The sequence below is a fragment of the Ostrea edulis genome, chromosome 10 (assembly GCF_947568905.1).
Source record: "Ostrea edulis chromosome 10, xbOstEdul1.1, whole genome shotgun sequence".
Lineage (NCBI taxonomy): Eukaryota > Metazoa > Mollusca > Bivalvia > Ostreida > Ostreidae > Ostrea > Ostrea edulis.
This window is the reverse complement of record NC_079173.1, coordinates 32,806,738-32,833,930: the sequence shown is the minus strand read 5'-3', so window position 1 is coordinate 32,833,930 and position 27,193 is coordinate 32,806,738. Positions and strand designations below refer to the sequence as shown.

Below are 27,193 nucleotides of genomic sequence, written 5' to 3'. Positions count from 1 at the left end.
ACATGTTAGAATTATAACAGTGAAGTTGACATGTTAGAATTATAACAGTTTAGTTAACATGCTTGTAAGAATTTATAACAGTGAAGTTGACATGTTAGAATTATAACAGTGAAGTTGACATGTTAGAATTATAACAGTGAAGTTGATATGTTAGAATTATAACAGTGAAGTTGACATGTTTGTTAGAATTATAACAGTGAAGTTGACATGTTAGAATTATAACAGTTTAGTTGACATGCTTGTTAGAATTATAACAGTGAAGTTGACATGTTAGAATTATAACAGTGAAGTTGACATGTTAGAATTATAACAGTGAAGTTGACATTTTGTGAATCATCATAAGGAGGAATGACAGAGAATCGATCGGGATGACAGTACAGTAATATTTTGAAATACAGCTTTATTAATAGAATATATAACAGGAAAAAGAATTTAAACTGATGTTAGATTAGGACTTGCGTAATATTAGACAGATCACAATGAGCCTTAGGCTATTTAACCCACAAACCCACTAAGCTGTCCAGTAAGGCATTTAACATATATATTGTTATTCAAAAGGTCTGGAGGAGGAATGTGTACTGCTAATTTTTATGTTCCCCAAACAAAGTTTGGGAACATATTGTTTTTACTCTGTTTCTTATTATTAAGGTCTTCCGTCTCCTGCGGAAGACCTTACTATTATTGTTCGCGTTCTTCTTCTTCATTATTATTATTATTATTATTATTTTCCTTGGTAGTACACGCGTTTTTCTCAGCCATTTCTCGATCGATTTTCACGAAATTTTCAGGAAAGATGTCTTTTGGTGACGAGACTTTCCTTGCAAAATTTCGTGCTTGACGTCACTTCCGGTCAGGAGTTATCTCTCTTTTAGTGACTTTTTGAAGGGCCTTGTTGTCCACGCATCTCCTCCGTTAGTTTTGAAGCTAGAGTCTTGAAATTTCTACACAAGATAGAGTAAACATTTTAGAAGATTTGTGGGGGATTCGATTTTACCGGAGGCGATTTGCCTAAACGCTCGCCTGGACCTGAAAAAATGGATGCCAAAATGTTTCGCCGATTTCGGCGATTTTTGACCTTTGATCTCCAATATCTTTTTTCTTGCAAATATTTTGTTAAGACATGTAGAACAAAAATTGTGCACATTTACGAGATCTTTTCAAAAATATCAAGATTTAGGGGCTAGCCCATTAAATTAGGGATCTAGAAGGGCTCAAAGTCTAGATCAAATATCTCAAAAATCCTTAATATTTTGGTATAAGTCAAAGAACAAAAAATGTTCATCTCAACAATCCAAATCTATTCATATAAAAATTTAGGTCATATGTTACGTAATAAGGGATTTTAAGGGCCAAAACCATAAATTTTTTACCCCTTGTATCTCGAAAACGACAAATATTTTGAAAAGCAATAAAGAACAAAAGTTGTTCAGAATGATGATCTGAACAATATGCATATTTCGTTTTTACCCTATGTGGCCCCGTTAGGGAGCTACAGTTTGGCCCCTAAAAATTACTTCTAGAAATAACTCGAGAACGGTAAAGAATTTCTAAATACTTGTTGAACAAAAAATGTTTGAAATGTCATGACCTTTCTTACGATATCAAGCAAAAGGGGCTGACCCTTTAAATTAGGGGCCCAGAAGGGTCCAAAGGTTTATGAGAATATCTCAGAAACTATTAATATTTTGTAATAAGTCATTGAAGCGGAAATGTTCATCTAAACGAGCTTGTTCTTATCAAATCAAAAAGTAGGTCATATGTTACGTAATAAGGGATTTTAAGGGCCAAAATCATAAATAATTGACGCCTCATATCTTGAAAACGACAAATATTTTGAAAAGCATTATTGAACAAAAGTTGTTCAGAATGATAATCTAAACAATATGTACATTTCGTTTTTTCCCTATGTGGCCCCGTTAGGGAGCTACAGTTTGGCCCCTAAATATTTCTTGTAGAGATAACTCGAGAACGGTAAAGAATTTCTAAATACTTGTTGAGCAAAAAATGTTTAAAATGACAAGGCCTTTCTTACGATATCAAGCAAAACGGGCTGGCCCTTTAAATTAGGGGTTCAGAAGGGTCCAAATGTTTTTGAGAATATCTCAGAAACTATTAATATTTTATAATAAGTTGTAGAAGTGGAAATGTTCATCTCAACGAGCTTGATCTTATCAAATCAAAAAGTAGGTCATATGTTACGTAATTAGAGATTTTAAGGGCCAAAATCGTAAATATTTGACACCATATCTTTAAAACGACATATTTTTTGAAAAGCATTATTGAACAAAAGTTGTTCAATGTGTCATAACCTATCGATCAATATCAAAAAATGGGTCTGTGGGCCTCATGGCTCGCCTGTAGAGTCGATTTTTGTCGATATCAGTCGATTTCAAAAACTTGTAACTGGTAAATATTTTGTAAGGACATATTGAACAAAAGTTGTTCAGTTTATCGAGATCTATCGATTGATATCAAGAAATAGGCCTATGGTCCTAATGGCTCGCCTGTAGAGTCGATTTTTTGTCAATATCGGTCGATCTCAATAACTTTTTACAGGTAAATATTTTGTAAAGACATATAGAACTAAAGTTGTTGAGTCTATAGAGGGCTAACAAATGACATCAAGAAATAGGCCCGCGGGCCTTATGGCTCGCCTGGAGAGTCGAATTTCAAACGAATTTCACCGCAACTTTGCTTCAGAAGCTTATGATATGAAAAATTGATTATATCTAAAGTGTCTTAAAGTCGGAAACTAAATTGGGACTCATTTGTCTTTTTTTTTTTTTTTTAACTCCGAGTGCATCAACAAATCGGACGGAAGACCTACTCGTTGCTCGCAACGAGATCGTGTCTAGTTATTATTATTATTCTTTTTCTCCGGTACTTTTTTGTCCGGTAGTGTTCTCAAAAACTACAAAAGGGATCGATATGAAACTTTCCAGGATAATAGTATAGCGTTTGTAGATGTGCATAGTGATAGTCATTTTGTCTGCACATGCATGCACGCGCGCGCACGCGCACTGCAATTTTGGTACAAAAAATGGAAAATCAGAATATTAAAGGGATCGATATGAAACCTGAATAGGATGATAGTATATCATTTGTAGATATGAAAAATGATAGTTATTTTGTCTTCACGCGCACACATGCGCGTGCACGTGCATTACAAAATTTGTACACTAACTTTGGAATCAGTCTAACTTTTTTGTTGTTCATTGAAATGGCTTGAAATTCATATCGTAAGTAGATATTAAGACCCTTAACTGATTTTGCATGGTCAAAATTACCAATTTGCACGCGCATGCACGTGCGCTTCATTTTGATTGGATAATGCTAAAACGTTTGTAACTATCTTATTTATGAAGCGAATGAGATGATATTCACAGCATATGTAGACAATATGTGTATCTATATGTTGGTGTAACAAAAAATGCCAACGCACACGCGCATGCGCATGCAACGTTTTTTAAATGTTCAATATTTAAAGGACGATAACATTTTTGTTTTTCATCAAATTCTATTCATATTAGGGGTTTAGATGTATCTTGGTACTCCTTACAAATTGCTGTGGTTAGAATTACTGCTCATCACGTGCATGCACGTGTGCTGATTTTTGATTGGACGATTTTAAAATCGCTATAACTTCCTTATATTTGGTGGAAACGTTATGAAATTCATACTGTGGGTATATGATACAAATGCCTGTTGAACGACATCAACAAAAATTCGGAATCATACATGCGTGCGCGTGTATGCACGTGCAACGCTTTCTTTCATTTCTTGGTACTGAAATGACCATATTGAACGTACTACATGTAATTAAAGGCTAAAATAAAATGATTTTTTCCTATAGATTCACAAGGACATCACTTTTTAATTGGGGGAGGTTTGGGGAACATCTGTAACGGTCCCCGTTACAATTAGAACTAGTTCTATTTGTGTTTGGAAAGGAAGGGAAGTCAATACAATGATGATGTGTTATTTACTTTCATTGTGTTTTTTAGGATTATCATATCCTGATGACGGTTTTTAATTAATTAGCGTACATGACCGTACGTGACTCGTTAGATATCCTGCAATGATTTAGAATTAAACTTGAAGGTTGAACTGCATGGAGTTACATTTATGCCTAGCTAGAAATTTTAGCTCACTTTTTACCAGGTATTTGTATAGACAGATTGAGGAATATTTTGCTGTCCAACATCTACTATGTTGGCGAATGTCATAGTTACGAGCTACAAGTGGTTATAGGAAAGGGGAAGGGGTATCAATATTTTGATTGTTTCAAGAATAATATACCATGTATTGATATCAAATCTTTCCAGAATTCAATTTACGCAGTGAACATTATGCATTATATAATAGAAAATATTCTTTATGTGATGATATACATGTATTGGTGTGAAAACGTGTGTCACACTTAGATTATAATCCAATTCATTGTATCAATGGCGAGTTTCTTGTATCTTAGGCTTTGACACGGTGCATTGTTAATGTCAAGTTTTATTTGTATATTTTAGGCTTTGGCCCTGTGCATTTAATGTTGAGTTTTATTTGTATATTTCAGGCTGTGACCCCGGTACCTGTATATAGTGTGTGAGAGTGTGTGTGTGAAACGATACCCAAATTGGAAATGGATTATTATCAAGTCCTCAGCATCAAGCGAGATGCATCAGAGGTGGACATCAAAAAAGCGTAAGTACTATATCTATTGGGGGAAAAATACGTACTAAGTACATAGGATTAAAAAAACGTAAGTACAATAGGATAAAAAAAAAAACGTAAGTACATAGGACATTAAAAAAGCGTAAGTACATCTATAGGGTAAAAAAAAAAGTACTACGTACATAGGATTAGAAAAACGTAAGTACATAGGATTAAAAAAAAAACGTAAGTTAAATTGATAGTACATTAAAAAGCGTAAGTAGATAGGACATTAAAAAGCGTAAGTAGATAGGACATTAAAAAGCGTAAGTACATCTATAGGGTAAAAAAAAAGTACTACATATATATAGGATTAAAAAGCTTAAGTACATAGGATTAAAAAAAGTGTAAGTAGATAGGACATTAAAAAGTGTAAGTCGATAGGACATTAAAAAGCGTAAGTAGATAGGATATTAAAAAGTGTAAGTCGATAGGACATTAAAAAGCGTAAGTAGCCGAGACATTAAAAAAGCGTAAATAGATAGGACATCAAAAACCGTAAGTAGATGGGACATTAAAAAGTGTATTAGTAGATAAATTTAAAAAAAAACGTAAGTAGATAGGACATTGAAAAGCATAAATAGATAGGACATTAAAAAGTGTAAGTATAGATAGGACATTAAAAAGCGTAAATAGATAGGACATTAAAAAGTGTAAGTAGATAGGACATATTAAAAAGCGTAAGTATATCAGAAAGTGTAAGTAGATTTAACATTATATAAAAACTGTAAGTAGATAGGATGTAACAAAGTCTAAATGTACGTGAGGAATTTATTTTCACATAATTTGACAATTTAAGAGACATCACTCGTGAAATAGAATTACTCGATCACTTTCTTTTTATATTGTTAAAATACATTTAAATCAGTATTCCACTCACGAATTCATGTTCTCACAATTTGACATCTATAAGTTATATTTCACAATATTAAGTATTCACGTAAAATAAGAAATCTACAGTAAAGGGGCTGGCTTAGAGTCAACGTGGGGGTGGGGTTTACATGTCAATTTCATAACAATGGTGTTATCATGCACATTAGAAAATGTTCACGGAGTCTTCAGCATGATTACACATGAACTGTTCTGCTTACAATATCTGAAACCATCTGGCTAGCACAGACAACAATAACACTGTATTTGTATGAAGTTCTATTGGTACAATTCTCACAGGAAATGGAATATAAACACTCACTTAAGTTGCATGATTTTCAATATATTAGTATTTACTGCTAGGCAACTTCATGTCCTTCCAAAATGCTTATGATGTTGTGTACTTTCAGTACATATTTACGTGCTTTATAAGATGTCATGGTGATGTCCAATTATTGTGTACCTATGTAATAATTTCTATGCATACCAGTACGTGCCCTTGTTTTGTCATAATGATTAAGGAGTGTAACTATGTCACGTTCTGACCTAGTTCTACCTGACAGGTGTAATGAAGATTGCCTTGTACTGTCACCTTGTATGACAGGTGTAGTAATTATATAACAATTAAATAAACAAACTTTGTTATCTTTTATGATATATTTATTATTTTAATGTCTCACTAGTTTGTCTCTGGGTGACTAAAATTAATGCCCTAGCTAGCTGTATGTCTCAATGACTAATTTAGAATATCGCCCTGTGGTATCTTATAATTAAGTGATTGAATGGAAGAGGTGACAGTCAATCTATCCCATAGTCTTAGGAACTGTTGGGGTACCACATGACCTGACAATCGGCATTCCCGGGGACCGTTAGTACACCACACGACCTAACAGTCAGCATACCCAGGGACTGTTGGGGCACCACACGACCTGACAATTGGCTTTCACCTTTCCTCTCATTCCTCTGCCCTCCTCACAGTGTTGCTCAGTTCTAAACCTGTCTTTTCTCTATCTACTCCCCCTTGTACAATATCCTAAAGGACTGTCTTGGCAAACCCTGGAGATCATGTGACATGCCTTCAATTTGTGTTGTTTTACTGTGTGGCAGTAACTTTATCAAATGTCTAAGTAATGCAACATAACATTTAGTTCTAATTATTGGAATAATCATTGATGATTTGATTAACACGGTATTAATTTTGACAGTATCCATGATAATTTTATTCTGCTTAATGGTTGTATGAGTAAAGGCGGGCACACGTTGGAGGGATTTTTTCTCTGCTCTGACATTGTGAGAATTACTTCCCACAATACAATTAAGTCGAAGATCAACAAGTTCTGTTATCTTTGTTTTTCATTCTTTAATTTTCATGAATGAATATGGCTTCTGAATGCTTTCATACGCAGACGCAAACAGCTGTTCTGCTAGCTCATTTGTATCTACTTCAAACCATATTCTGTTAAGGAGTTTGCTCTCTTGACATTACGAGGGGTCTGGAGAGTGTATGTATCCTGACACACAAAAGAGTTCCCCAGAAGTTGATTTCAAATCACAGAAAGGATTGGCAGGTGACTCACTTTTTTTCTTCAAATTAATGACCAGAAAATTCAGTAAGTCAACATCCTGGTTTTGTTGGTGCAAAGTATAATGATATATTAAACATCTGGTCGATTTAGTGGATTACGCCGATCGCGGAGCTAAGCTGATTGAGTCAGAATTCCTTGATTGAGATTGATTCAGTATGTGGTCAATGTTAACATCCTCAGTGTCCATCTTACAGGGGATGTTCTGATGATCTTAAGACGGAGGAAGTTTATCTGATAAAACTGATAAAAGCTTGTCTGACGTACTAATTTTAACAAAAACTTCACTTTCTGATGTCTCGATCAGCAGGTCTTAAAGATTGTTTTACATGTATACCGATAAACTTAGAGATCAGAAAACAAATTTGGTACGGATGTTTATCGAATGTGTGTCGATCATTATGCAGTGCCCATTCAAAAATCAAATTGTTTACACCTATCAAATCAATGAAATGGCAAAAGCAGTTACATGTGTATTATTTATCTATAAATTAGTATATGCCTTGAATTAAAACTGGCTCGTTGGAAAAAGGGGAGGTGTAAAATTCTTGTAGAAGATACCCCTACCCCACCTTGAAAGCTGCATATCGCTCCTCCATCATCTTCACTACACAATACACAGGGGAGAAGTCTTAAGAGCTTGTCACTGGATAAGAACTCGGATCAGATTCCCCAATTTACCTTTTTGTTTTTGATTTACAGTTACAGAAAGCTTGCCTTGAAATGGCACCCAGACAAAAATCCTGATCAGAAGGAGGAAGCAGAGAGGAAGTTCAAGGAGATCTCAGAGGCTTACGAAGTTTTATCCGACAGTACGTAGGAGGTCTTGTTTAACTTGACATTCATTGTAATTAAACTATAATGTCATTCATTGACATTTCCAGTGTTTAAATTGCCTTCAGTATCTTTATCAAATGATAGCCATTTCCTCATGAATGTATGTATGAATGTTGATGAATATAGTATGACTATTTTAATGATTAGGAATTCCAACAGAAATGAAAGTAAAATGTAAATATAAGAAATAAATTTCATTTTCAAAAAATGTATGAGGGTGTGAACTGCAACACTTCTCGCTAACACACCTCATGAAGTTTGCTGGCATAAAATGTCACGGTCCATGCCCTCAGGTATTTTTCAAAAATGAAAATGATTTCTTGAATATCCACTATTACCATGCAATACCCCAAGTTTACGTACAATGTTTATGAATGAAATAAGTACAATGCTTAGATGTATGAAATTTGATTGATTGATTTATATTGTTTAACGTTCCACCAAAGAATTTTTCACTCACATGGAGACATCACCATTACCGGTGAGGGGATGCCAAATTTAGGCCTATGCTCAGCGCTTATGGCCTTTGAGCAGGGAGGGATCTTTATCATATGCCACACCTGCTATGACACGAAACCTCAATTTTTTCGGTCTCATCCGAAGGATCGTCGCATTTAGTCGCCTCTTACGACAAGCAAGGAGTATTTATTCTAACCCGGATCCCCACGGGAATATGTAATTTGAAAAAATTTATTCTAGTATCTTCCATTTTTGCAAATGGGAGATAATTGGATCTGCAAAAATAATTTCAATAGTTTATCTGTTTTACTGTAAACCAGCTAATAAAAACATCATTAAATTTTCGTTCCCGAATTTCTCATGAAAAGCTAGTTAAATTTGCTTGTGGACCTTGAGGGGGGAAATTTCTTGCAGGTGTATAAAATGTGGAGTTTTTTTGCTACAGATGTCTGTGAACTGGAAGATGTTTATAGTATTATGTGTATTTTCTTCATCAATACGAAGTTAAGGTAGATTCTCTGTTGATCTGTAGAGATTTTTGAATGCTAATGTTCAATTTTTCAGAGGAAAAGCGAGAAATCTATGACAAATACGGCAAGGATGGTTTGACAGGTGAAGGAGGGGGTGGCTACAATGATTTCAACATGGGCGGCGGTTTCACCGGGTTCCACCCATTCCATTTCAGAAACCCGGACGATGTGTTTAAAGAGTTTTTCGGAGGAAGAGATCCTTTTGCTTCTTTCTTTGGTAAAAATAGGTTTGATGAAAATTTGATATGTAGATTATGACACATCAGAAGCAGTGAATAAATTGATATGTAGATTATGACACATCAGAAGCAGTGAATAAATTGATATGTAGGTCATGTAAACAATAAAAATGTCTTTCTTTGTTGTTTCATCGGGTGATGAAAGTAGCAAGCATTACAGAAAAAATTATCCAGGTTATATAATTTTTTCTGCAGTGATTTCTACTTCATCACCCAATGAAACAACAAAGAAAGACATTTTATTGTTTATATATATATTTTTATGTATTTTTACTTCAGCTCAAGTGAGCTTTTCTGATCGCCTGTTGTCCATTGTTCTCTCTGTCTTACCGTTTGTCCATCTGTAAACTTTTAACATTTTCAACTTCTTCCCTAGAACCACTAGGCCAATTTCAACCAAACTTTAACAAAAGCATCCTTGGTTGAAGGGCTTTCAAGCTTTCTGACATAGTGTAGATTCAAGTTTGTTAAAATCATGGCCCTCAGGGGTAGAGTGGGGCCATAATAGGGGATGAAAGTTTTACACTCAAATATGTAGTGAAAATTTAAGAAAAGCTTTTTCTCAAGAACCAGTGGGCCAGAGAAGTTTATATTTACATGAAAGCTTGCTGACATGGTGCAGATTCAAGTTTGTAAACATCATGACCGCCGGGGGTAGAGTGTGGCCACAATAGGAGGGTCAAAGTTTTACATGTGAATGTGTAGGGAAAAATCTTTGAGTATGGCCAAGGCGACTCAGGTGAGCAATTTGACCCATGGACCTCTTGTTCAAAAATATAAACCAGATTAAGTGCTAAAATATGATATGGTTGACCCATTCGTTATGTTGAATGGAACAGCTAACAGCTTTGACCATGAGGATGCTCCATATTTGGTAATGATTTCACAGACAGGTGGTACTAAAAAAAAAGAGATCAAACTAGTTTGCAACAACCATGCATTCATTGTATGATAAAGCAATGTCAATTTCAAAAGAAATATAAGAGAAAAGACAGTGAATGTAAGTATTATTGTGTTATAATCAGTAAATGATTGGGGTCATACACGACATTTGTGCCATTTGTTTTTAAAACTATTTTCCCATCTCCTTGATATGAAGAGTTCTTGTATAATTCAGAAATAGATGTAATTTTGTAGTGTAGCAATATTACTATACTTCATATACTAGCTCGGTTAGCTCAGTGGTTATTTACCTAACTGTAGTAATGCATGGGTTCCAGGTGATCCAGAGAGTTTTCTCCCCTTCTTTGCGACAATAATTTAGTAATGTCCATATATATACATGACCTTTCTGTAATAAATAAGAGTGTACATTTACTTGCTACAACCAACAGGAACTATCAAAATATGCTAACAGACCTGGTAATATACCCCAAATTATTTTTTGTAGAAACAAGATAGAATGTAAGTGAATTTGTACCTGAAATGTCACAAAAAATTATATATTATTGAAAAACGTCATGTATGACCTAAGTGTCAGTCATTAAGTGTGAATAAGGGTGTATATCCCTGCTCCTATTTGCTTATAGAGACAAATAAAATTCTAGATGATAAAGATGTGTGCTTAAAAAGCATACAAATCGGGATCTGGGCATTAAATACAAATGATTGTACATTGATCTTCTGATAGCCATTGCCAGAATCAAAAGTTTGTTATTATGATCATTGACAAAGAGACACTATTTAATGGGTATTTTCTGTCCATTTTTTGTCAGATAGAAAAAATTTGCAAAAATTACCAAAATATATATACATGCATATTATATTAGGTATATATAGATATGATGCAAACGCTGAAACTGGATACGCAGAATATAATTTGCTACCATTTCGAATGAAATCACGAAAATTTCCAATCACAGAAAACACATGTTATATGGTACTGTATGTATCACAATAATTACTAATACCCAAGCATGTTTTAACTACAATGATTCAAATGTTATCATTTGCCATCGATACAAGATCATGAGAGTTGGGACGACCGCCTTTGTGATCATATATCACTGACTATGTGGACAATTACTAAGAATCATTGTTAGTCCTAGGCCAGGTAGTGAACTATTGAATGTATGTACAAACTGAAAGTGATCAAAATTAGGCATCGGTTTGGGTACTTAGAACTAACACATCTATAGAATTGTTATATTCAGAGACTTTCGTGTCTCAGATCTTGATTATGTTTTTGTTCACTTAAGTTAAAACAATCCTGTTGTGTACCATTTAATTCACAAATTTCTTGAAATATAAAATGGAGGTAGATACAGAAAAGGGGAGATGCAGCCTAATTTGGTACCTTTCTTCACTCAAAGGGCAATGGTGGTTAAGTGAAGGTTGAAGAGTCCATACTGGAAAAAATTTAACCAGTTTTGTTACATACATTTATCCAGGGGAGGGGGGTGCAATCTCTGTAACAAACCCCCTCCTCTAGATCCTGCCACTTTATAATGTACAGAAGGAATTATCAAAATTTGTTGGGGACCCATCAGATTTTCATTGGACTTGACCTTCTCATAAATGATGAGTACAGGACTTGCCTTGAAAAATTGTTATAATGTAATGACAATCCTGAAAAGATTCTCTTTCTCTCTTGAATTATGCAGGTAAAGGGGCACTATACCTAAAGCTGGTGAACTTCCCAACTCAAGGTCAAAGTCGTGTGACTGAGAACGATCAAGATCATTCATCACATTTGAATGTGGTCACTGTATGTGGAAGAGGGGGGGGGGGGGGGGGGGGGGGGGGGTCATTTCAAAAGTGCATTTTGTTTCTAAAAGTATAGTGCAAGATTGTTAAATATTTTCTTGATTTATTCAGATTCTGTTTTCTATTGGTATTAGACCTGTTTATCTGTGTTGTATCATATACTGAAGTAATTTGTTTTAATAACTCTATACTTACATTGATATAAAGTCAGGAAAGACCAAATTTTATGACTATGATTAAATGGAAAGATGTTTAAAGTGTATTACATAATAGACTACTGAATTTATCTACCACTCTAAACATAAAGTTTTACATTTTATATCTATACTTAATCAATGGTAAAATGTTGTCTCATGGTTAATGTGATTGACATACGATTAACACTTCAAAGTGGAAACGATCCCAATAACATCTGTGTTTTCACATGGTCAATCTATAATTTTCACTTTCAGGTCGAGACAATCCCAATAACATCTGTGTTTTTACATGTTGATTTCCAGGTGGAGACAATTAGTGATGAAACGATTGTCGATCGTTTTTGGCTCTTCAATTCCAATTATCGATTCTAATTTTCATAATCGATTTTGCCTGTACACTAATGAATACCTAATCCGAGATTCATCTGACTGTCAATCCCGCTTTTATATCGAGACGTGTTCGGGGGAGAGTCGGAGTGGACTCCACATTGAAAAGTGGGAATTCAGTGATACCAGCTAGTGTGAATACTGCACATATCCATAAAACTAAATAGAAATAACCCCCAAAATAATAAACATTTATTAACTACATGTAAATACCGATTATATTGATCATTGATTGATACAGTTCTTCTAATTATGACCGATTATGGATTATGAATTTTTTCTGATTTTTCAACACTAGAGACAATCCCAGTAGCTGTCATGTTTCTTATTTCACGGATTAATTTACAATTTTTACGGACATGTTTCTTATTTCACGGATTAATTTACAATTTTCACCGACATGTTTCTTATTTCATGGATTAATTTACAATTTTCACTTCCAGGTCGAGACAATCCCAATAACTTCCAAGACTCTTTTCCAGGCTTTACACGACCCCCCATGAACGTTTTCGGATCTGACATTTTCGGAGATTCTGGGTGAGTATGGGGAGGGCTCTAATGATTGGATGTCGCCTTGATTGTTAATTTCCGTCTGCATTATGATTGGCCATTACTGCAATGATTTGATCATGTTTGATATGTTAAAGGATAAAAAGTGAAGATTTATGTACAGAAAAATGTACAAGAATGGCATGGAATAGCTGCAGCCAATGTTTTAATTTATAGCTTAGGTATCAGGCCTGAGAAGAAATCAATTCAGAAAAAATTAAATGGAGAGATCAGCATTACATAATTCTGTTTGCAATATCATATATGGATCTATTTTATAGATAAAAAGAAAAATTACAATCACATTATATAAAGATAGAACTAGGGTTGTAACAAAGTAGCTTATTTGGTGGCTTGGTATTAAGACTAAACAAACATTATAATGATAAAGTAGATTATATAGTGGCTGCTAATCGTGGATTAATAATTGTTCATTGTCTCTACAGTAAAGCCTTCCTGTGTTACGATACAATAACACTGGTTCATTGTCCTATAACCTGTAGATCTATAACACTGGTTCATTGTCCTGTAACCTGTACATCTATATTATCAGTTTTATTATAGTGCATACAATTTGACACTAATGTGATGAAAGTCAACCCACGTCAAATTAACTGTTTTATCATAATCCAATCTACTAATTAACGATTTAATTCTCTTCAAAACTGGCATATAATAAAATGTAGATCAACTTACACTGGAAAGCTGCCTTAAAGAATCATACTGGAAGGCTTACAGCCTCTATAAAAGTAGTGTAGCTGTGGAGAGTTATTCTAAGATTCCTGTACTCTTTGTTTTAACATGTGTAGTATGTATTGTATGATAGTCTGTGTATTGAGAAAGATAAAGGGAAGTAACCTAGTCACATTGAGACTTAATGATGTAGTAAGTGGAGGACTGTGTACATTGTACAGTTGATTTCAAAACATCTGATAGCTCACCATTAATAAGAATGTTAGAGCTAAATGACTTGTCTTAATTATAAATTTTCATTTTGAATTAAATTCCAATTAACAGTTACTTTATAACATCATTTATATAGAAAGAGCTAACATTATTGTTATATATTTAATTTCTTTCCAAATTTATGGATAATTTTTTTTTAACTTTTGGAGCATTCTTTCTTGGTTTGATCTTTTCATCCTGGATTTGAAATAAATAATCTATGTATATTTTACTTCTTTTCAATTAGCTTCTGAGGGGAAAAAATACCATTGGTAAAAAATATCTTCAATTCATGAAAGAAAATGTTGTTAGAATTTAAAATATCTCAAATTAATGGGGAAAAAATGCTGTTAGAATAAAATATCTCAAATTAGTAAAAGAAAATGTTAGAATAAAAAATCTCAAATTGATAAAAGAAAATGTTAGAATTAAAAAAATCTCAAATTAGTAAAAGAAACTGTTGTTAGAATAAAAAATCTCAAATTACATGAAGTAAAGGAAACTGTTGTTGAATAAAAAATCTCAAATTAATATAAAAAAAAACCATTAATGTTGTTAGAATAAAAAATCTCAAATTGATAAAAGAAATTATTGTTAGAATGAAAAATCTTAAATTGATACATGATATAAAAGAAATGTTGTTTCCAGTTAATAGAAGAAAATAAGTAATTGATGAAAATCTCTAATTCATATTTCTTTTGAAAATCCAGCAGATATATTGACACTTTATTGCTTTAAATCTGTCGTGTACATGTTAGCTTTTGCTTTGCTTTGATTTAATTTATACGCATTAGAACTGTTAGTGTTTATATTGATAACACACGGTATTACCAGTATCATCCTATCATCTTCTGTTAAAATCTGTAAAAGGCAGTTCATGTAAACATGCAAATACTGTTTTATAGAAATCTTCACCGAGATTTGTTTTTGTGTCTTATCTGCTGTACAGAATTTATTAATGGAACATATGCGTCCATCTTTGCCTCACTGTGAGGCAAAAATTGATTCTGTAAACACCTTGTTAGCACATCTTGTTTTTATTTTGTTTTTTTTGTTTTTATATATATCCTGCAAAATTAAACATACCTAATTTATTTGCTGAGGTTCTTCGGCAGGACACCTTACAATGAGGAAAGATTTTATTTTAACTTGAACATATTTATTTCATAAAGCTATATATTCACAAAATGTTGACATTCTTCTCATTTTTGAATCATGTATGTAGATACACATATGTTCAGAAATAGAAAGAGAGATTTTATTAGGATTTACATTTACATCACATCATTGCATCTTTTTTTCCATGGATTGGATGGTTTTAGATTTCAGTTCTTTATTTAATACCTCCCCCCACACACACACTCAATTTTCAAAATTTTGAACTGAGAACTGATGATGTCGCATTTATGGGTGTTGTTTTTTATTTGCAATTCTCATCAGTAATGGGCTGCGTCTAAGATCGTAGCGGCTAGCCTTGGTGCTAGGTGGCTGATTTGTACCATTACACATCGTCTTTTTGTTATCTCAAGGCAAAAAGACAACAGAACGATATTTAGCGACTTTTTGTCCCGAAATAAGGAAAAGACAGCAAAATGATAATATTAGTTACTTTTCTCCGTAGAATTATTATAACGTAAAGACAACAAATTGTAAAATGGCACAAATCAACCACCATATCTAGTTCCTAGGCAAGCCACTACTATTGTGAACACAGCCCTGGCATGACTTAAGATTTCCTTGGTGTTTATGAAGTTGAAACATCAATTTTGCATGTAGTAGACTGTAATGTGAAGAGATTGTTGTCTTGTTTCAATTTGAAGTTAAAACTTACTGTTAAAAAATATGCTATAGATATCTTGGTTCTTTGCGTGCACAAGCAGAACTTTGTCAAGATTTAAACCTAAAACTGTGAGAAGATGGAATTCTGACACACTGAAGGATATAATTATACTTTGTGATGTGCTGCATTAAGATCTTAGCTCAGATGATGGATAAGTCACGGGAGGTCTATATATGAATTATAAAATGTATGCCCAAATCAATACACCATATATATATATACCACATGCTATTTATAAAAGAAGTCAATCAAATTCAAAGAGTCAATGTATTTCTAAAAAAAAAAGTTTTGGTCTCTTTTACCTTTTGAAATACATATGTACTTGCTAAACAGCATTTTTTGCGTATGATGTTCGAATTAACATGATTAAGAACTGTGTTGTTCATGTTCTTTGTTTTGTAAGCAGTCTATGGCATGCATGGAAGAAAGTGGTGTAAAGTCTGATAGCTTTAATCCTTAAAGTCATGATAGCTTTAATCCTTAGTAGCTTGATGGATATTTGTGTTGTCTGTTTTATAAGTAGGGCTTCTTGCCAAGTACATTTGTTTTCCTTCTGCATGCTCCCATGAAGTTGTTATTTTGGGGGAAAATATTTACTAACATTGCATGGGGCACCAGCTTAAGTTATCAGGGGTTGGGTACCAGTCTGTGATTCCTCATTATATCAGCAGCCGGCGCCGCATGCAGCGAAGAAGGGAGAGAAATGATGGCCCTTCTTATTCCCGTCGGTCGAGGGACATTGTAGAGCGAAGTCTCCACCAGCCTCTCGGCCATTCACCTTTCCTTCAATACGGGATCCCTATGGGGTTTGGCTTCACATCCTCTCTATTTGACGACCATTTTGGAATGCATCGAACATCTGGGTAATTTGTGAATATTCATTATATTAGCATGCTCCATCCAGGTCTAGGTATATATGGTGATTTTTGGCTGCTTTGGTGGGATTCTTGATTCTCTGACATCGGGATATATTTTCCCAATTTTGATTCCAGTTCCTGAAAAGTTCAGTGAGGAGATTTCAGATTTAAAGGGAGTAAAAAGAAGTTTGTATTGATCTCTAGATTCTTGATGTTTGAAACTCATTTCTATTTCTATACAATATTAGATAATGTGATACAGTCCTTTGTATATGACAAATGTTGGACGATTACAAACGTCAATTTCTAGTTACTAGTACAGGTGTGTATAGAATTTTGTCTCAGTTTACACATCAGTTTTCTGCATTGTGATCCCACAGATATAGATTTTCTTGCACCTGTGAATTGTTATTGAACTTTTGTACCATGCTGTAGTGACTGAGTATTACATTAACAGCATTTATGTTGGTGATGCTGTGTTGATACACGAGGAGCACGACATCGGTGTGATGTGTTGTGTGTGTCAGTGTGTGAAATATATGGTGCTTTTAACCATGATAACCTGGCATTCAGCTTGTGTGTCAGTACCTGTATTCTAAATGTCAGAGACATACTTTAGCGAGGTACTGTAGAAGTCATCCATATGGTGGATTTACTGTATATCTATTATGTAACACTTTTTCAAAATTTGATTGCAGCTCTGCATGATTTTGATCAAATTTGTGTATGATTAACAAATAGTTTCCTTGAAATAGTCAAAGAGAGAAATTTTGAAATTTTCATACACTGTATGTCAGTCTGGTGATTGTTAACCAGACTAGTCACGTACAATTGTAACAGACACACAAGGAATTACCACTCACAACGAATCGATTTTGTTTTTTTTAATTCCCCATTTAGATAAGAATAGCAGTTAACTCCTTGAATGTAAACGAATTAAACATCTTGCGGAGCAGAATAGACTGTTCCCGGTGCTTTGCTGTGTATAGTGTATAAACGTTTTCTACTGTTGATTATTTTCTCTGTTCTTATAACATCGTTGTTTTAGTGATCATACGAAGAAACTGAAATTCTGCATCTAGTGATTTTGTTTTGTGTGAAGTAGATACTCAGTGGTAAGAATTATTGGAGACCAAACTCCACATAAATGTAACGGGTATATTCATGTATATACATGGTCATGGTGAAAACAAAAAATATAATTTACCCAACAATTTAATATAACCGACATTCACTTCGCAATGTCAAGGTTTTTTAGACGTAGTTCATTTGTGAGTAGTTATGTATTTGCAAGCCTTGACACTGGGAAGATGCTAAACCTTTAGCCAGGTTCAATAGAAGCAATTCAGATGTCGGATTTAATAGTCTTAAACTGATTAATTCTGAAGTGGTAGTGTCTTCACACTATTCTTGTCTAAAAATATTAAAGTGTGGATTTTGTTTTAATGGATACTACCAAAACAGAGTGTGATTTATTTCTTTTTGTCTATCTTGAGGGCTTGGTATGAGTTCCTAATGATTTAAGGAAATTGATGGGATAAAATTCTTGGTAAATAAGTTAGTTGTGATAGTTTTTGATATTTACAAACAACATGCATGAATAAGATTGATAGAATCCTTCATTAGTACGAGTGTGGGATAGGGAAATTCCACCGAGAGGACAAGATTCGCAGTCTAGGATGAGTCCTAGACCGCAAATCTTTTTCCAGAGGTGGAATTTCCCTATCCCACACGAGTAAATAATGAGGGATTATTTTTCTCACATTTTACCTACAGTTTAGTGCATAAATTTTAGGAGTTTTGAGAAAATTCTAAATGATCAAAATCCTCATTTGAACTTCGATGCAAAAACTAACTAGATAAGCAGAAAGAGCATACCCGAAAATGGTTTACACTGTAAGTGTAAACTAAAAAACCCAAGGTTGTCCACCAGAAAGCTATATACATTAAAATTTAAAGATAACAATGCAAAGTATTTTTACTTCACCGTGTAATGTAAATCATAGAAAATATATGACATCACAATCAAATGACGTCGCAGCAGTGTGAGACAGAAAAATCTTACATGGTTGTTTCACATGGGTAAAGTCGATCTCACACTTGTGATATTGTGAGAAATATAAGTACACACACATTCTGGTTATCAGTTTATGCTGTGTTCAGAATCCCATTGCGATCAGCAGCTATCTGTTTCTGACACAAACATTGAGTCCTTGCATCCATGAACTCTCCCCCGTATTAAACCAACTAAACTGAATGTTTCCTTTGAACTGGAAAATTAAAAACAGATTGTACAAAAATCGTAAATTTCAAAGTCTCATTAGTGTTGGTCCATTGTACAATCCCATCAAAAGTAACACAAAATGTACAGTTATTTAGGGGAGATTGAATAACAAAGTCATACAAAATGTACACTTATTTGGGGGAGATTGGACAACAAAGTGCCTGCAATCTGCCATGATGTTGTGAAATGTGTGGTAAATGATTCAGAATTCCCAGGGGAGGCCGTTTCTCTCTGAGGATTTTTTCCCTGTGTTTGGTGTGATGTGTTTTATTAATGTACGTACTGGCATTTTTTGACAGGTTTACCAATTTCTCCAGTACATCCTTCAGTGGTCCTAGAGGTGGGGGAAACTTCAGGTCCACTTCAACATCTACAAAATATGTCAACGGCAAAAAGGTCATAACCAAAAAGTAAGTCATTCTGACAAAACGTAAAGCAGACCATGAGGGACAAGTCCATTCTGCTGGTAGCATGCGACTTGGTATGTCTTGGTATGTCTGTTTTCTAGTACTGAATGTCGCTATGTATGGTCCCAGAAATCGGGACTGATAGTGGTTTATTAGCTGATCATTTCTAGATTACTGCTATATGTACGACAAGTTTGTTTACAATATCATACAAGTGTAGTGTGTATCATACAAGTGTAGTGTGTATCATACAAGTGTAGTATGTATGTTGACTTTGTAAGGCGTTTATGATAAACCAAGGAATTGAAAATAGCTAATCATGTCACTTTTGTATGTATGTATGTGTGTGTGTGTGTATGTGTATATATATATATAAAGTCAAAAAATAAAATCCAGTACTCAAACTTTTATCTATAGCGCTTTCGCCCTGCGGGCTCGTCAGTGGATTTTTAAACAATGTAAACAAGTTCCATTATGACGTCATCCTCGTGACGTTATGTGGGCAACGTTAAACATAATACAGTCATGATTGTGACGTCAGAACATTATACAATGTTAATGTTAGGCACTTTTAAAAATAAAAAGACATATTTAAAATAGTTCAGTCTATAAGTTTTAAGCGCCTCTGAATTCCTGTACATTAAAGGAGACATTCTATGTAAAATGTACATGTTAAATAACATGTATAAGTTTTAAGCGCCTCTGAATTCCTGTACATTAAAGGAGACATTCTATGTAAAATGTACATGTTAAATATATATATATATATATATATATATATATATATATATATATATAAAGACTCGACTCTGCTTTAAACTCATATCAGTGTGGAAATAAAATGATAGATGCACAAAGTATATTTTACACGATGAACTGTAAAGTGTAAACCTTGTAACTATATATTCTTACAATTTTTGCTAAAAAAAATTTTAAACCAAATCATTCAGGGTGTTTATGCAGATTTCAATTGTAAACAATCTGTCACTAACAGCGAGAAGCATGTAATTTGTTTTCTTCAACAACATCCCTTTATGGAATTGTGGGAAGCATTATGTGGGACACAACTTGTCTTTAGAAGATTTTTAGAAATGTGTTATTTTCGTATTTCAGGGTGGTGGAAAATGGAAAAGAAACAGTTACTGTAACAGAGGATGGGAAGGTAGTGAGCCACCTTGTAAACGGTGAAGAGAAACAGGCGATTAAAAACTGACCGTGGGGACCAGCCAATCAGAAAGCGCATCTGTGTTATTTACAGTAACGATATGTACTACCCTTCTATCCCATGTATTACCATGTCTAGAGCTTATTTACTATGTAAGTAGGTCACAATGCCGTCTCTGAATCTTTATATTATTGTCACACATTTCAAACTGTCGGTCAAAATATTTACCGTAAAACTTGCGTGTTTAGTCGTATTATTTATTGTTTGAATGTACAAGGCTGTGTACTGCACTTCTGTAATTATAGTATTGTATAAACTGTACTATCTGCAAACAAAAAGCATCTGTAAAAACATATAATTGCTGCATACATGTATATTGTATATCAATGGGGTTTTATTGTATGTTGGTTATGGTAAAATCAAGGTTATGCTTATGCAAATGTGCTAGGATAGTGTGAAATGTAAAATATGGAAGTGTTGTAGGATAGGGTGAAATCAAGGTTACAAGGACATTTATGGAAGTCTGCTAAGAGAAGGAAAAATCAAGGTTATGGATATGCTTTCAGTGTTTCTTTTGATGTGGGAAACAGATTTTATTTGTAAATGTGTATTGAGGGCTTACCATGGACAAACCTGATATTATTTTCTGTCCTTAAAAGCCATGCACGTAACATGCACATTTAAAAGATTACCTAGATAATGTTTCCTAGGATGATGGTGAATCTATGCCTGTATAACCGACATGTATGGCCATGGTGGTCATTAAATAAGATGTGAACATATCCGGGAACGATATCACCCTAGGAGAGATCTTGATTAAATCCACTTCTACATTCAGTGGTAATTATACAATTATGTTGGAGTGTAATTTAAAATGCAGTTTGTGTCCCTTCATTCAGCATTAAGTCGTGCCATAGTGCAGAATCCTGTCGTCCACTACAGTGTGTGTTATGCATTTTTTCGATGATGTAGGGAACTTCTGTAATGATGCTCTGTAATTAGGAAGATCTCGTGTGTAGACGACATTTTTATTTCAGGCGGCTTATTTTCGTTATCTATCAACGTGGAAAATTACATCTTAACATCATGCATCACAATTTAGTTTCTATAAATATGTTCTACTGGTGTTTATTTGTCTCAAAAGATCCTGGATAGTTTTCAATTGGTATATTATTTATGTGTATAGCTTCAGTTCAAACTCTTCTCCGATACTGGTGTCTGTGGGAGATTCTGTCCGGGTCTTTTTGTGGATGATTTTATCTCTCTTCGTTGTGATGTGTAAATAATAAGGGCCATGTCTCTTTGTTCTCTTCATTTCTCAATCACGTTGTGTAATATACATGTCTTCTTTTACATGAATGTTAAATGACTGTCTATATGTTTCATTGTTATGTCATTTTACTATGTTTGGCCAAATAGCAAAATAAATGAGCTATATTTTTTTCTTTGTCCTTTTTATATATGTTGGTTAATATGATTATCTTCACTTGCCCTCTCATGACTATATTCTACAAATTTGGGTAGGTAGATACTAACAAGAGGCCCACAGGCCGTATCAGTCACCTGAGTACTAGTGAAAAATATCACTACTCCCAAGGACTATGAAATCTTTAAAAAAAAAAAAAAGAAAAAAAAAAATTCCTGTTCTGAATATCTAAGCTAAATTCTAATATTCAGCAACAGTATAAAACAAAATGTGTTTTTAAAACTTCACTGTCCTTGAAAGTGCATACACTGATAAAAAAAAATTTACATAATAATATGTGTATTAACATTTAAAGATATGACTAATTTGGACCCATCCAAGAGTCAAAACCCTGGGTTGTGAAATTCACCATTTTTAGTACATCCATTTCTGTTATTTCTAAGCATGCATTTGAATTTTATACAATATCGGCAAACAGAAACAAGTCCTTCAAATCGTTTTTTATAATTTTGACACCACCCAGAAACCAAACCCTTACCCATAGGATCATGGAATTTACAATTTTGGTAAAGGACTACCTACTCCTTCTACATATCCATTTTCAATTTAGTATCAATAGCACTAAAGAAGATGTTACTAGCTGAGTTGCGTAGTAAATCTTGGCTTTTAAATTGGCAAAAGATGGGCATCCACAATTAGCTTGTCCGGTCTCTACCTTTCATACTTTTTGGGGCATCTTTGTGAAACTTACATAACATGATCACATTCAAAAGAGGAAGGTTCCAATTTATTTATAGGTCCAGGTCACTTGGTCACTAAATGCCATAGATTTGAGCTTGTCCAGTCTCTAACTTTCATACTACTTGGCGCGTCTTTGTCGGACTTCCATCTTTTGATCACATCCAAAAGAGGAAGGTTCCTATTTATTTTGAGGTCAAAGTTCAAGGTCTCTTTTTTACTATATACTGTACATTTGAGCTTGCCTCTTAACTTTTATACATGTACTTGCTGGTGCATGTTTATCAGACTTCAAATCCTGATGACATTCAAGATTCATGTTGCTTTTGAAATCCAAAGGTCAAGGTCAATATCACACTAAATACCTATTGTGGCCATTCAAAGCTTCATACTTACAAACTATATTAAATACGTTCATGTTTGTACTTCGTGAATGCAAGCCGCATAATTTTCCAAACTGCAACTCGGCCATACGCATTTTTTATGCGTTTTAGAGATTTTTTTAAAGAATGGTTTACACATAAACGCTATATACTAAGTTTTGTCCCACCCTGGGGTCATGGATGCGGTTCTAGATAAGTTTTTTTTTTTTTTTAAATTGTCAATTTTGGCAGTTTTTGCTCTGCCGTTAAGGCCCCAGGGGTGCAGGAATAATGAAATTTCCAATTTATGCCCCCCTTGTTTCAAAAGATGCTGCATCCCAGATTTGAAAAGAATTGGAATAGTAGTTATCAAGAAGTTAAAAAATTAATTGTTCGCACATTTAATAACTGGCCATTTTGGCCCCGTCCTAATACCAAAACCCTTACCCCTTGGATCATCAAATTTACAATATTTGTAAAGGACTATCTGCTCTTTCTAAATATCCATTTAGTTTCAATTTAGTATCAATAGCGCTAAAGATGTTATTTTTAAAAGTGTTTTACACATAAACACTATATATACTTACTCTGGCACCGCCCTGGGTTAGAACCCTTACCCCAGGGATCATGAAATTAACAATTTTGGTAGAGGCCTCCCTGCTCTACATCACTGCATTTAGTTTTTCTTAAACATGCCGGTTCTTGAGAGGATTTTTGGAAATTGGTCAATTTTGGGCAGGTTTTGCCCCGCTCCAAGGGGTGCAGGAGTACTGAAATTTACAATTTATGTCCCCCATGTTCCAAATATACTTCATACAAAATTTGAAAAGAATTGGAATAGTAGTTATCAAGAAGTTAAAAATAATGAATTGTTAACGGACGACAACCAATTGCGATAGGTCCCCTGGGTAAACTCATGCAGGTGACCTAAAATTTGTTTTCTTCTTTAACGACAACTTTCTTTAAAATTTCATTTTATCAATATTCATCTGTAAGTACAAATACATTTAAATCAATTGGGATTAAAGGGCTTGAAATGACTTATATAAATAATTAAAATTTAAAAGAAAGACAAAATGTAATTATTATAAATTCACGGTTTTAAGCCTCAGGAATCAAAGATTCGGGGGCATATAGTTTTTTGGCCTGTTTGTCTGTCTGGCAAAAAACTTTAATCATGGTCATTTTTTTTACACCATATGAGGTTAGTTTTCATATTTTAGTTTGTATATTTCTTGTGGCAAGACCTTTTCATCTTTGAACTTGTGACCTTAACATTGACCTTTGCCTGGTTCCATTTTGTTGTAATCTGGCGGCATCAGTGTTTCGCAGACATCTTGTTTACTAAACAAGAGGCCCATAGGCCACATCACTCACCTGAGTCACATTGGTCCTGCTGTTGTTCATTTTAAAGACATAGGGTCTATCTTTTATCTAAAAAATGACATCACAATATTTTGCAAGAACTCCAAAGTATTAATTATGAGTTATCTATAGCTTCAGCGCTTTCAAATTTAAGTTATTTTGACATTTTAGCCCTTTATAAAATGTTTGTCTGGAGGACAATATATCAAACTGGTACCCCGCTGATTGGTGGCTACACAAACATAAGAGATGCGAAGTCAACAGGGTACCAGTTTAGGCAAATGAGAACAGGGAATTATCTCGTAATTACTATCGTATCCAATGTGTTTATAAACATTCTGAAGAACTTTCTGTGATTTTCTAGTTATGATCTTTAATTTTGCCACCTTTTTAGAACATGCAAAATTTTACCATTATCTTAGACCCTATGCCTTTAAAAAGAATTTTTATCAATCTTTATTCCCATGAAAATTTTTGAACCCATATAATGTGGCCCCTCTCACAATATAACTGATAACATCGATATGCCTCAACACAAATATGCCTAACATTACTTTGCTGTTCTGTTTAAGACAAAGGTCACAAGGTCATACATCATGGTTGGTTGGTTGGTTGTATATTGTTTAACGTCCCACTCAAAAAATTTTCACTCATATGGAGACTTCACTATTTCCGGTGAAGAGCTTCAAAATTTAGGCCTATGCACTGCGCTTATGGCCTTTAAGTAGGGAGGGATCTTTATCGTGCCACACCTGCTGTGTCACAGGAACTTAATTTTTTGTGGTCTCATCTAAAGGACCGCCCATTTAGTCGCCTCTTACGACAAACAAGGAGTTTTGAGGACCTATTCTAACCCGGATCATGGTATGCCATAAGAAATCTATATATCAAATATTTAAATCAAATATATGTAGTTAATGAGATATTGAATTAGGTCAGGTTTTTAAAAAGTAGGTCTAGGTCACAAGATCAGACACGATTGTATCGCAAGGTTTTGTCATCAAGAATCTATATACAAAATACGATTGCATTGTTCCGAAGATATCTAACAAGTTACATTTTCTTACAAGTAGGTTAAACTATAATGTGATAAGGTCATAGTGTGAAATGAAAGGCCTTGCCATAAGAAATTTATATATAGTTCAGGAGGTATTGAATCGGTCAGATTAAAAAGTACGGTCAAAGTCACAGGTTCAATTACTTCACGGAATAACAAGGTCTTGCCATAAACAATTCTATATATACAAAATGTTAAAGCCCTACCTTAAATAGTTCAGGAGATATTGAATTATGAATAGGTCAGGCTTTTTAAAAAGTAGATAAAATTCCAAAGTAAAAGAGATCAAACACCATTGTGTCACAGGGTCTTGCCATAATGAATCCATGCACAGAATATGAAAGCCCTCCCTAAAATACTGATATATGTAATGGTTTATGTTTTGTCAAGAGTAGGTTAAGCTTCGAGTTCAACATCACAAAGTCAAAAGCCATGAAATGAAAGGTAATTTACGAGAGAGAGAGAGAGAGAGAGAGAGAGAGAGAGAGAGAGAGAGAGAGAGAGAGAGAGATTTCTGCCGTTAAAATATCTGCCTCATCAGTTAAAGCATTATAGAGTTCCGATTTAAAATTTGATCACCATCCATTCAATCCAATTTAAAGTATTTTTTAAATTTTAAATCATCAATATCAAGTCAAGTACATCCTACATCATCAACATCATGTCAAGTACATCCTACATCATCAACATCATGTCAAGTACATCCTACATCATCAACATCATGTCAAGTACATCCTACATCATCAACATCATGTCAAGTACATCCTACATCATCAACATCATGTCAAGTACACCCTACATCATCAACATCATGTCAAGTACATCCTACATCATCAACATCATGTCAAGTACATCCTACATTTGTACCATAGTTTGGCGTGCTTTCTATTGTTAAAAGTGTGGGTTATCTGTATATAACCCACACTTTTCTTCAAACCCCGCCCACATTCTCGAGAGAGAAAAAAAAAAACCAACATCACTGTCCACTGTATGAAGTTCCTCCAGATCAAAATTGCACATAACTGACTCAGACTAAGTTCTCCAAATACATTATAGATATTCGCACTGAATCTCACTCTCACTCGTGTCATTATGACCACACCCATCGGGTATCTGCAAATAACCAACAATATCATATGGTGTAACTACTACGTAGTGAACGGATTTAGGGTATTCTTCATCGGTACAACATTTACCGTACTAGTCCAAAACAGCGAAAACAGTGGACAACACGATTCATAAACAAATGTAAAGTCTGTCCAAGTACTCACGGTGAGTTAGCATTGTAAAACAGTTAATGAAATAATTTTGTGAATTCTTTTTGTTTTGGATATTGACCAGAAAGGCTGTATCTATGCACAAAAAAGGTCATTTCATTGGTAAAACCCAGTAGCTTCCAGGAGACTCGCCCCCTGGACCCTCACCAGAACCCACTGGGGGCATCAAGGCGGCCCCCGGACCCCTTCTCATACTTGTGTACACTTCATTGTCTTTCTGGCTAAGCATCTGTAAGTCTATTCTCAGTTTATGGACTTGAGGCCTAACCTTAAGACTATATTTAAACTGAGAATAGACTTCAGTCTAAATCCAGCTAAAAAAAATCCAAAACAAATAAAATTTCCAGTATATGGTTGCATTTGTATTTTTTATAAACCTGTAGTGTTTGTAAACACCTGTGCTACATAA

At 34.3% G+C, this 27,193-nt stretch overlaps 1 protein-coding gene across 43 annotated transcripts in view; it reads left to right on the top strand.

Moving 5' to 3' along the window:
• The window catches only part of LOC125665821 (dnaJ homolog subfamily B member 6-like), a 33,839-nt gene extending 11,838 nt beyond the window's left edge, over positions 1 to 22,001 (top strand). For 10 of the 43 annotated variants that reach the window (XM_048898713.2, XM_048898710.2, XM_048898714.2 and 7 more), the window contains exons 2-8: positions 4,568 to 4,695; positions 7,860 to 7,969; positions 9,018 to 9,200; positions 12,956 to 13,049; positions 16,515 to 16,709; positions 19,287 to 19,397; positions 20,508 to 22,001. In XM_048898713.2, the coding sequence (XP_048754670.2) occupies positions 4,634 to 4,695; positions 7,860 to 7,969; positions 9,018 to 9,200; positions 12,956 to 13,049; positions 16,515 to 16,709; positions 19,287 to 19,397; positions 20,508 to 20,607 (855 nt within the window). In that variant the 5' untranslated portion in view covers positions 4,568 to 4,633 and the 3' untranslated portion in view covers positions 20,608 to 22,001. Of the gene's footprint in view, positions 1 to 290; positions 380 to 4,036; positions 4,162 to 4,567; positions 4,696 to 7,859; positions 7,970 to 9,017; positions 9,201 to 12,955; positions 13,050 to 16,514; positions 16,710 to 19,286; positions 19,398 to 20,507 lie in introns of those variants that run through there. The other 33 variants (XM_056151019.1, XM_048898718.2, XM_056151024.1 and 30 more) reach the window with 10 other exon arrangements.
• The last annotated feature ends 5,192 nt before the right edge of the window (positions 22,002 to 27,193 follow it).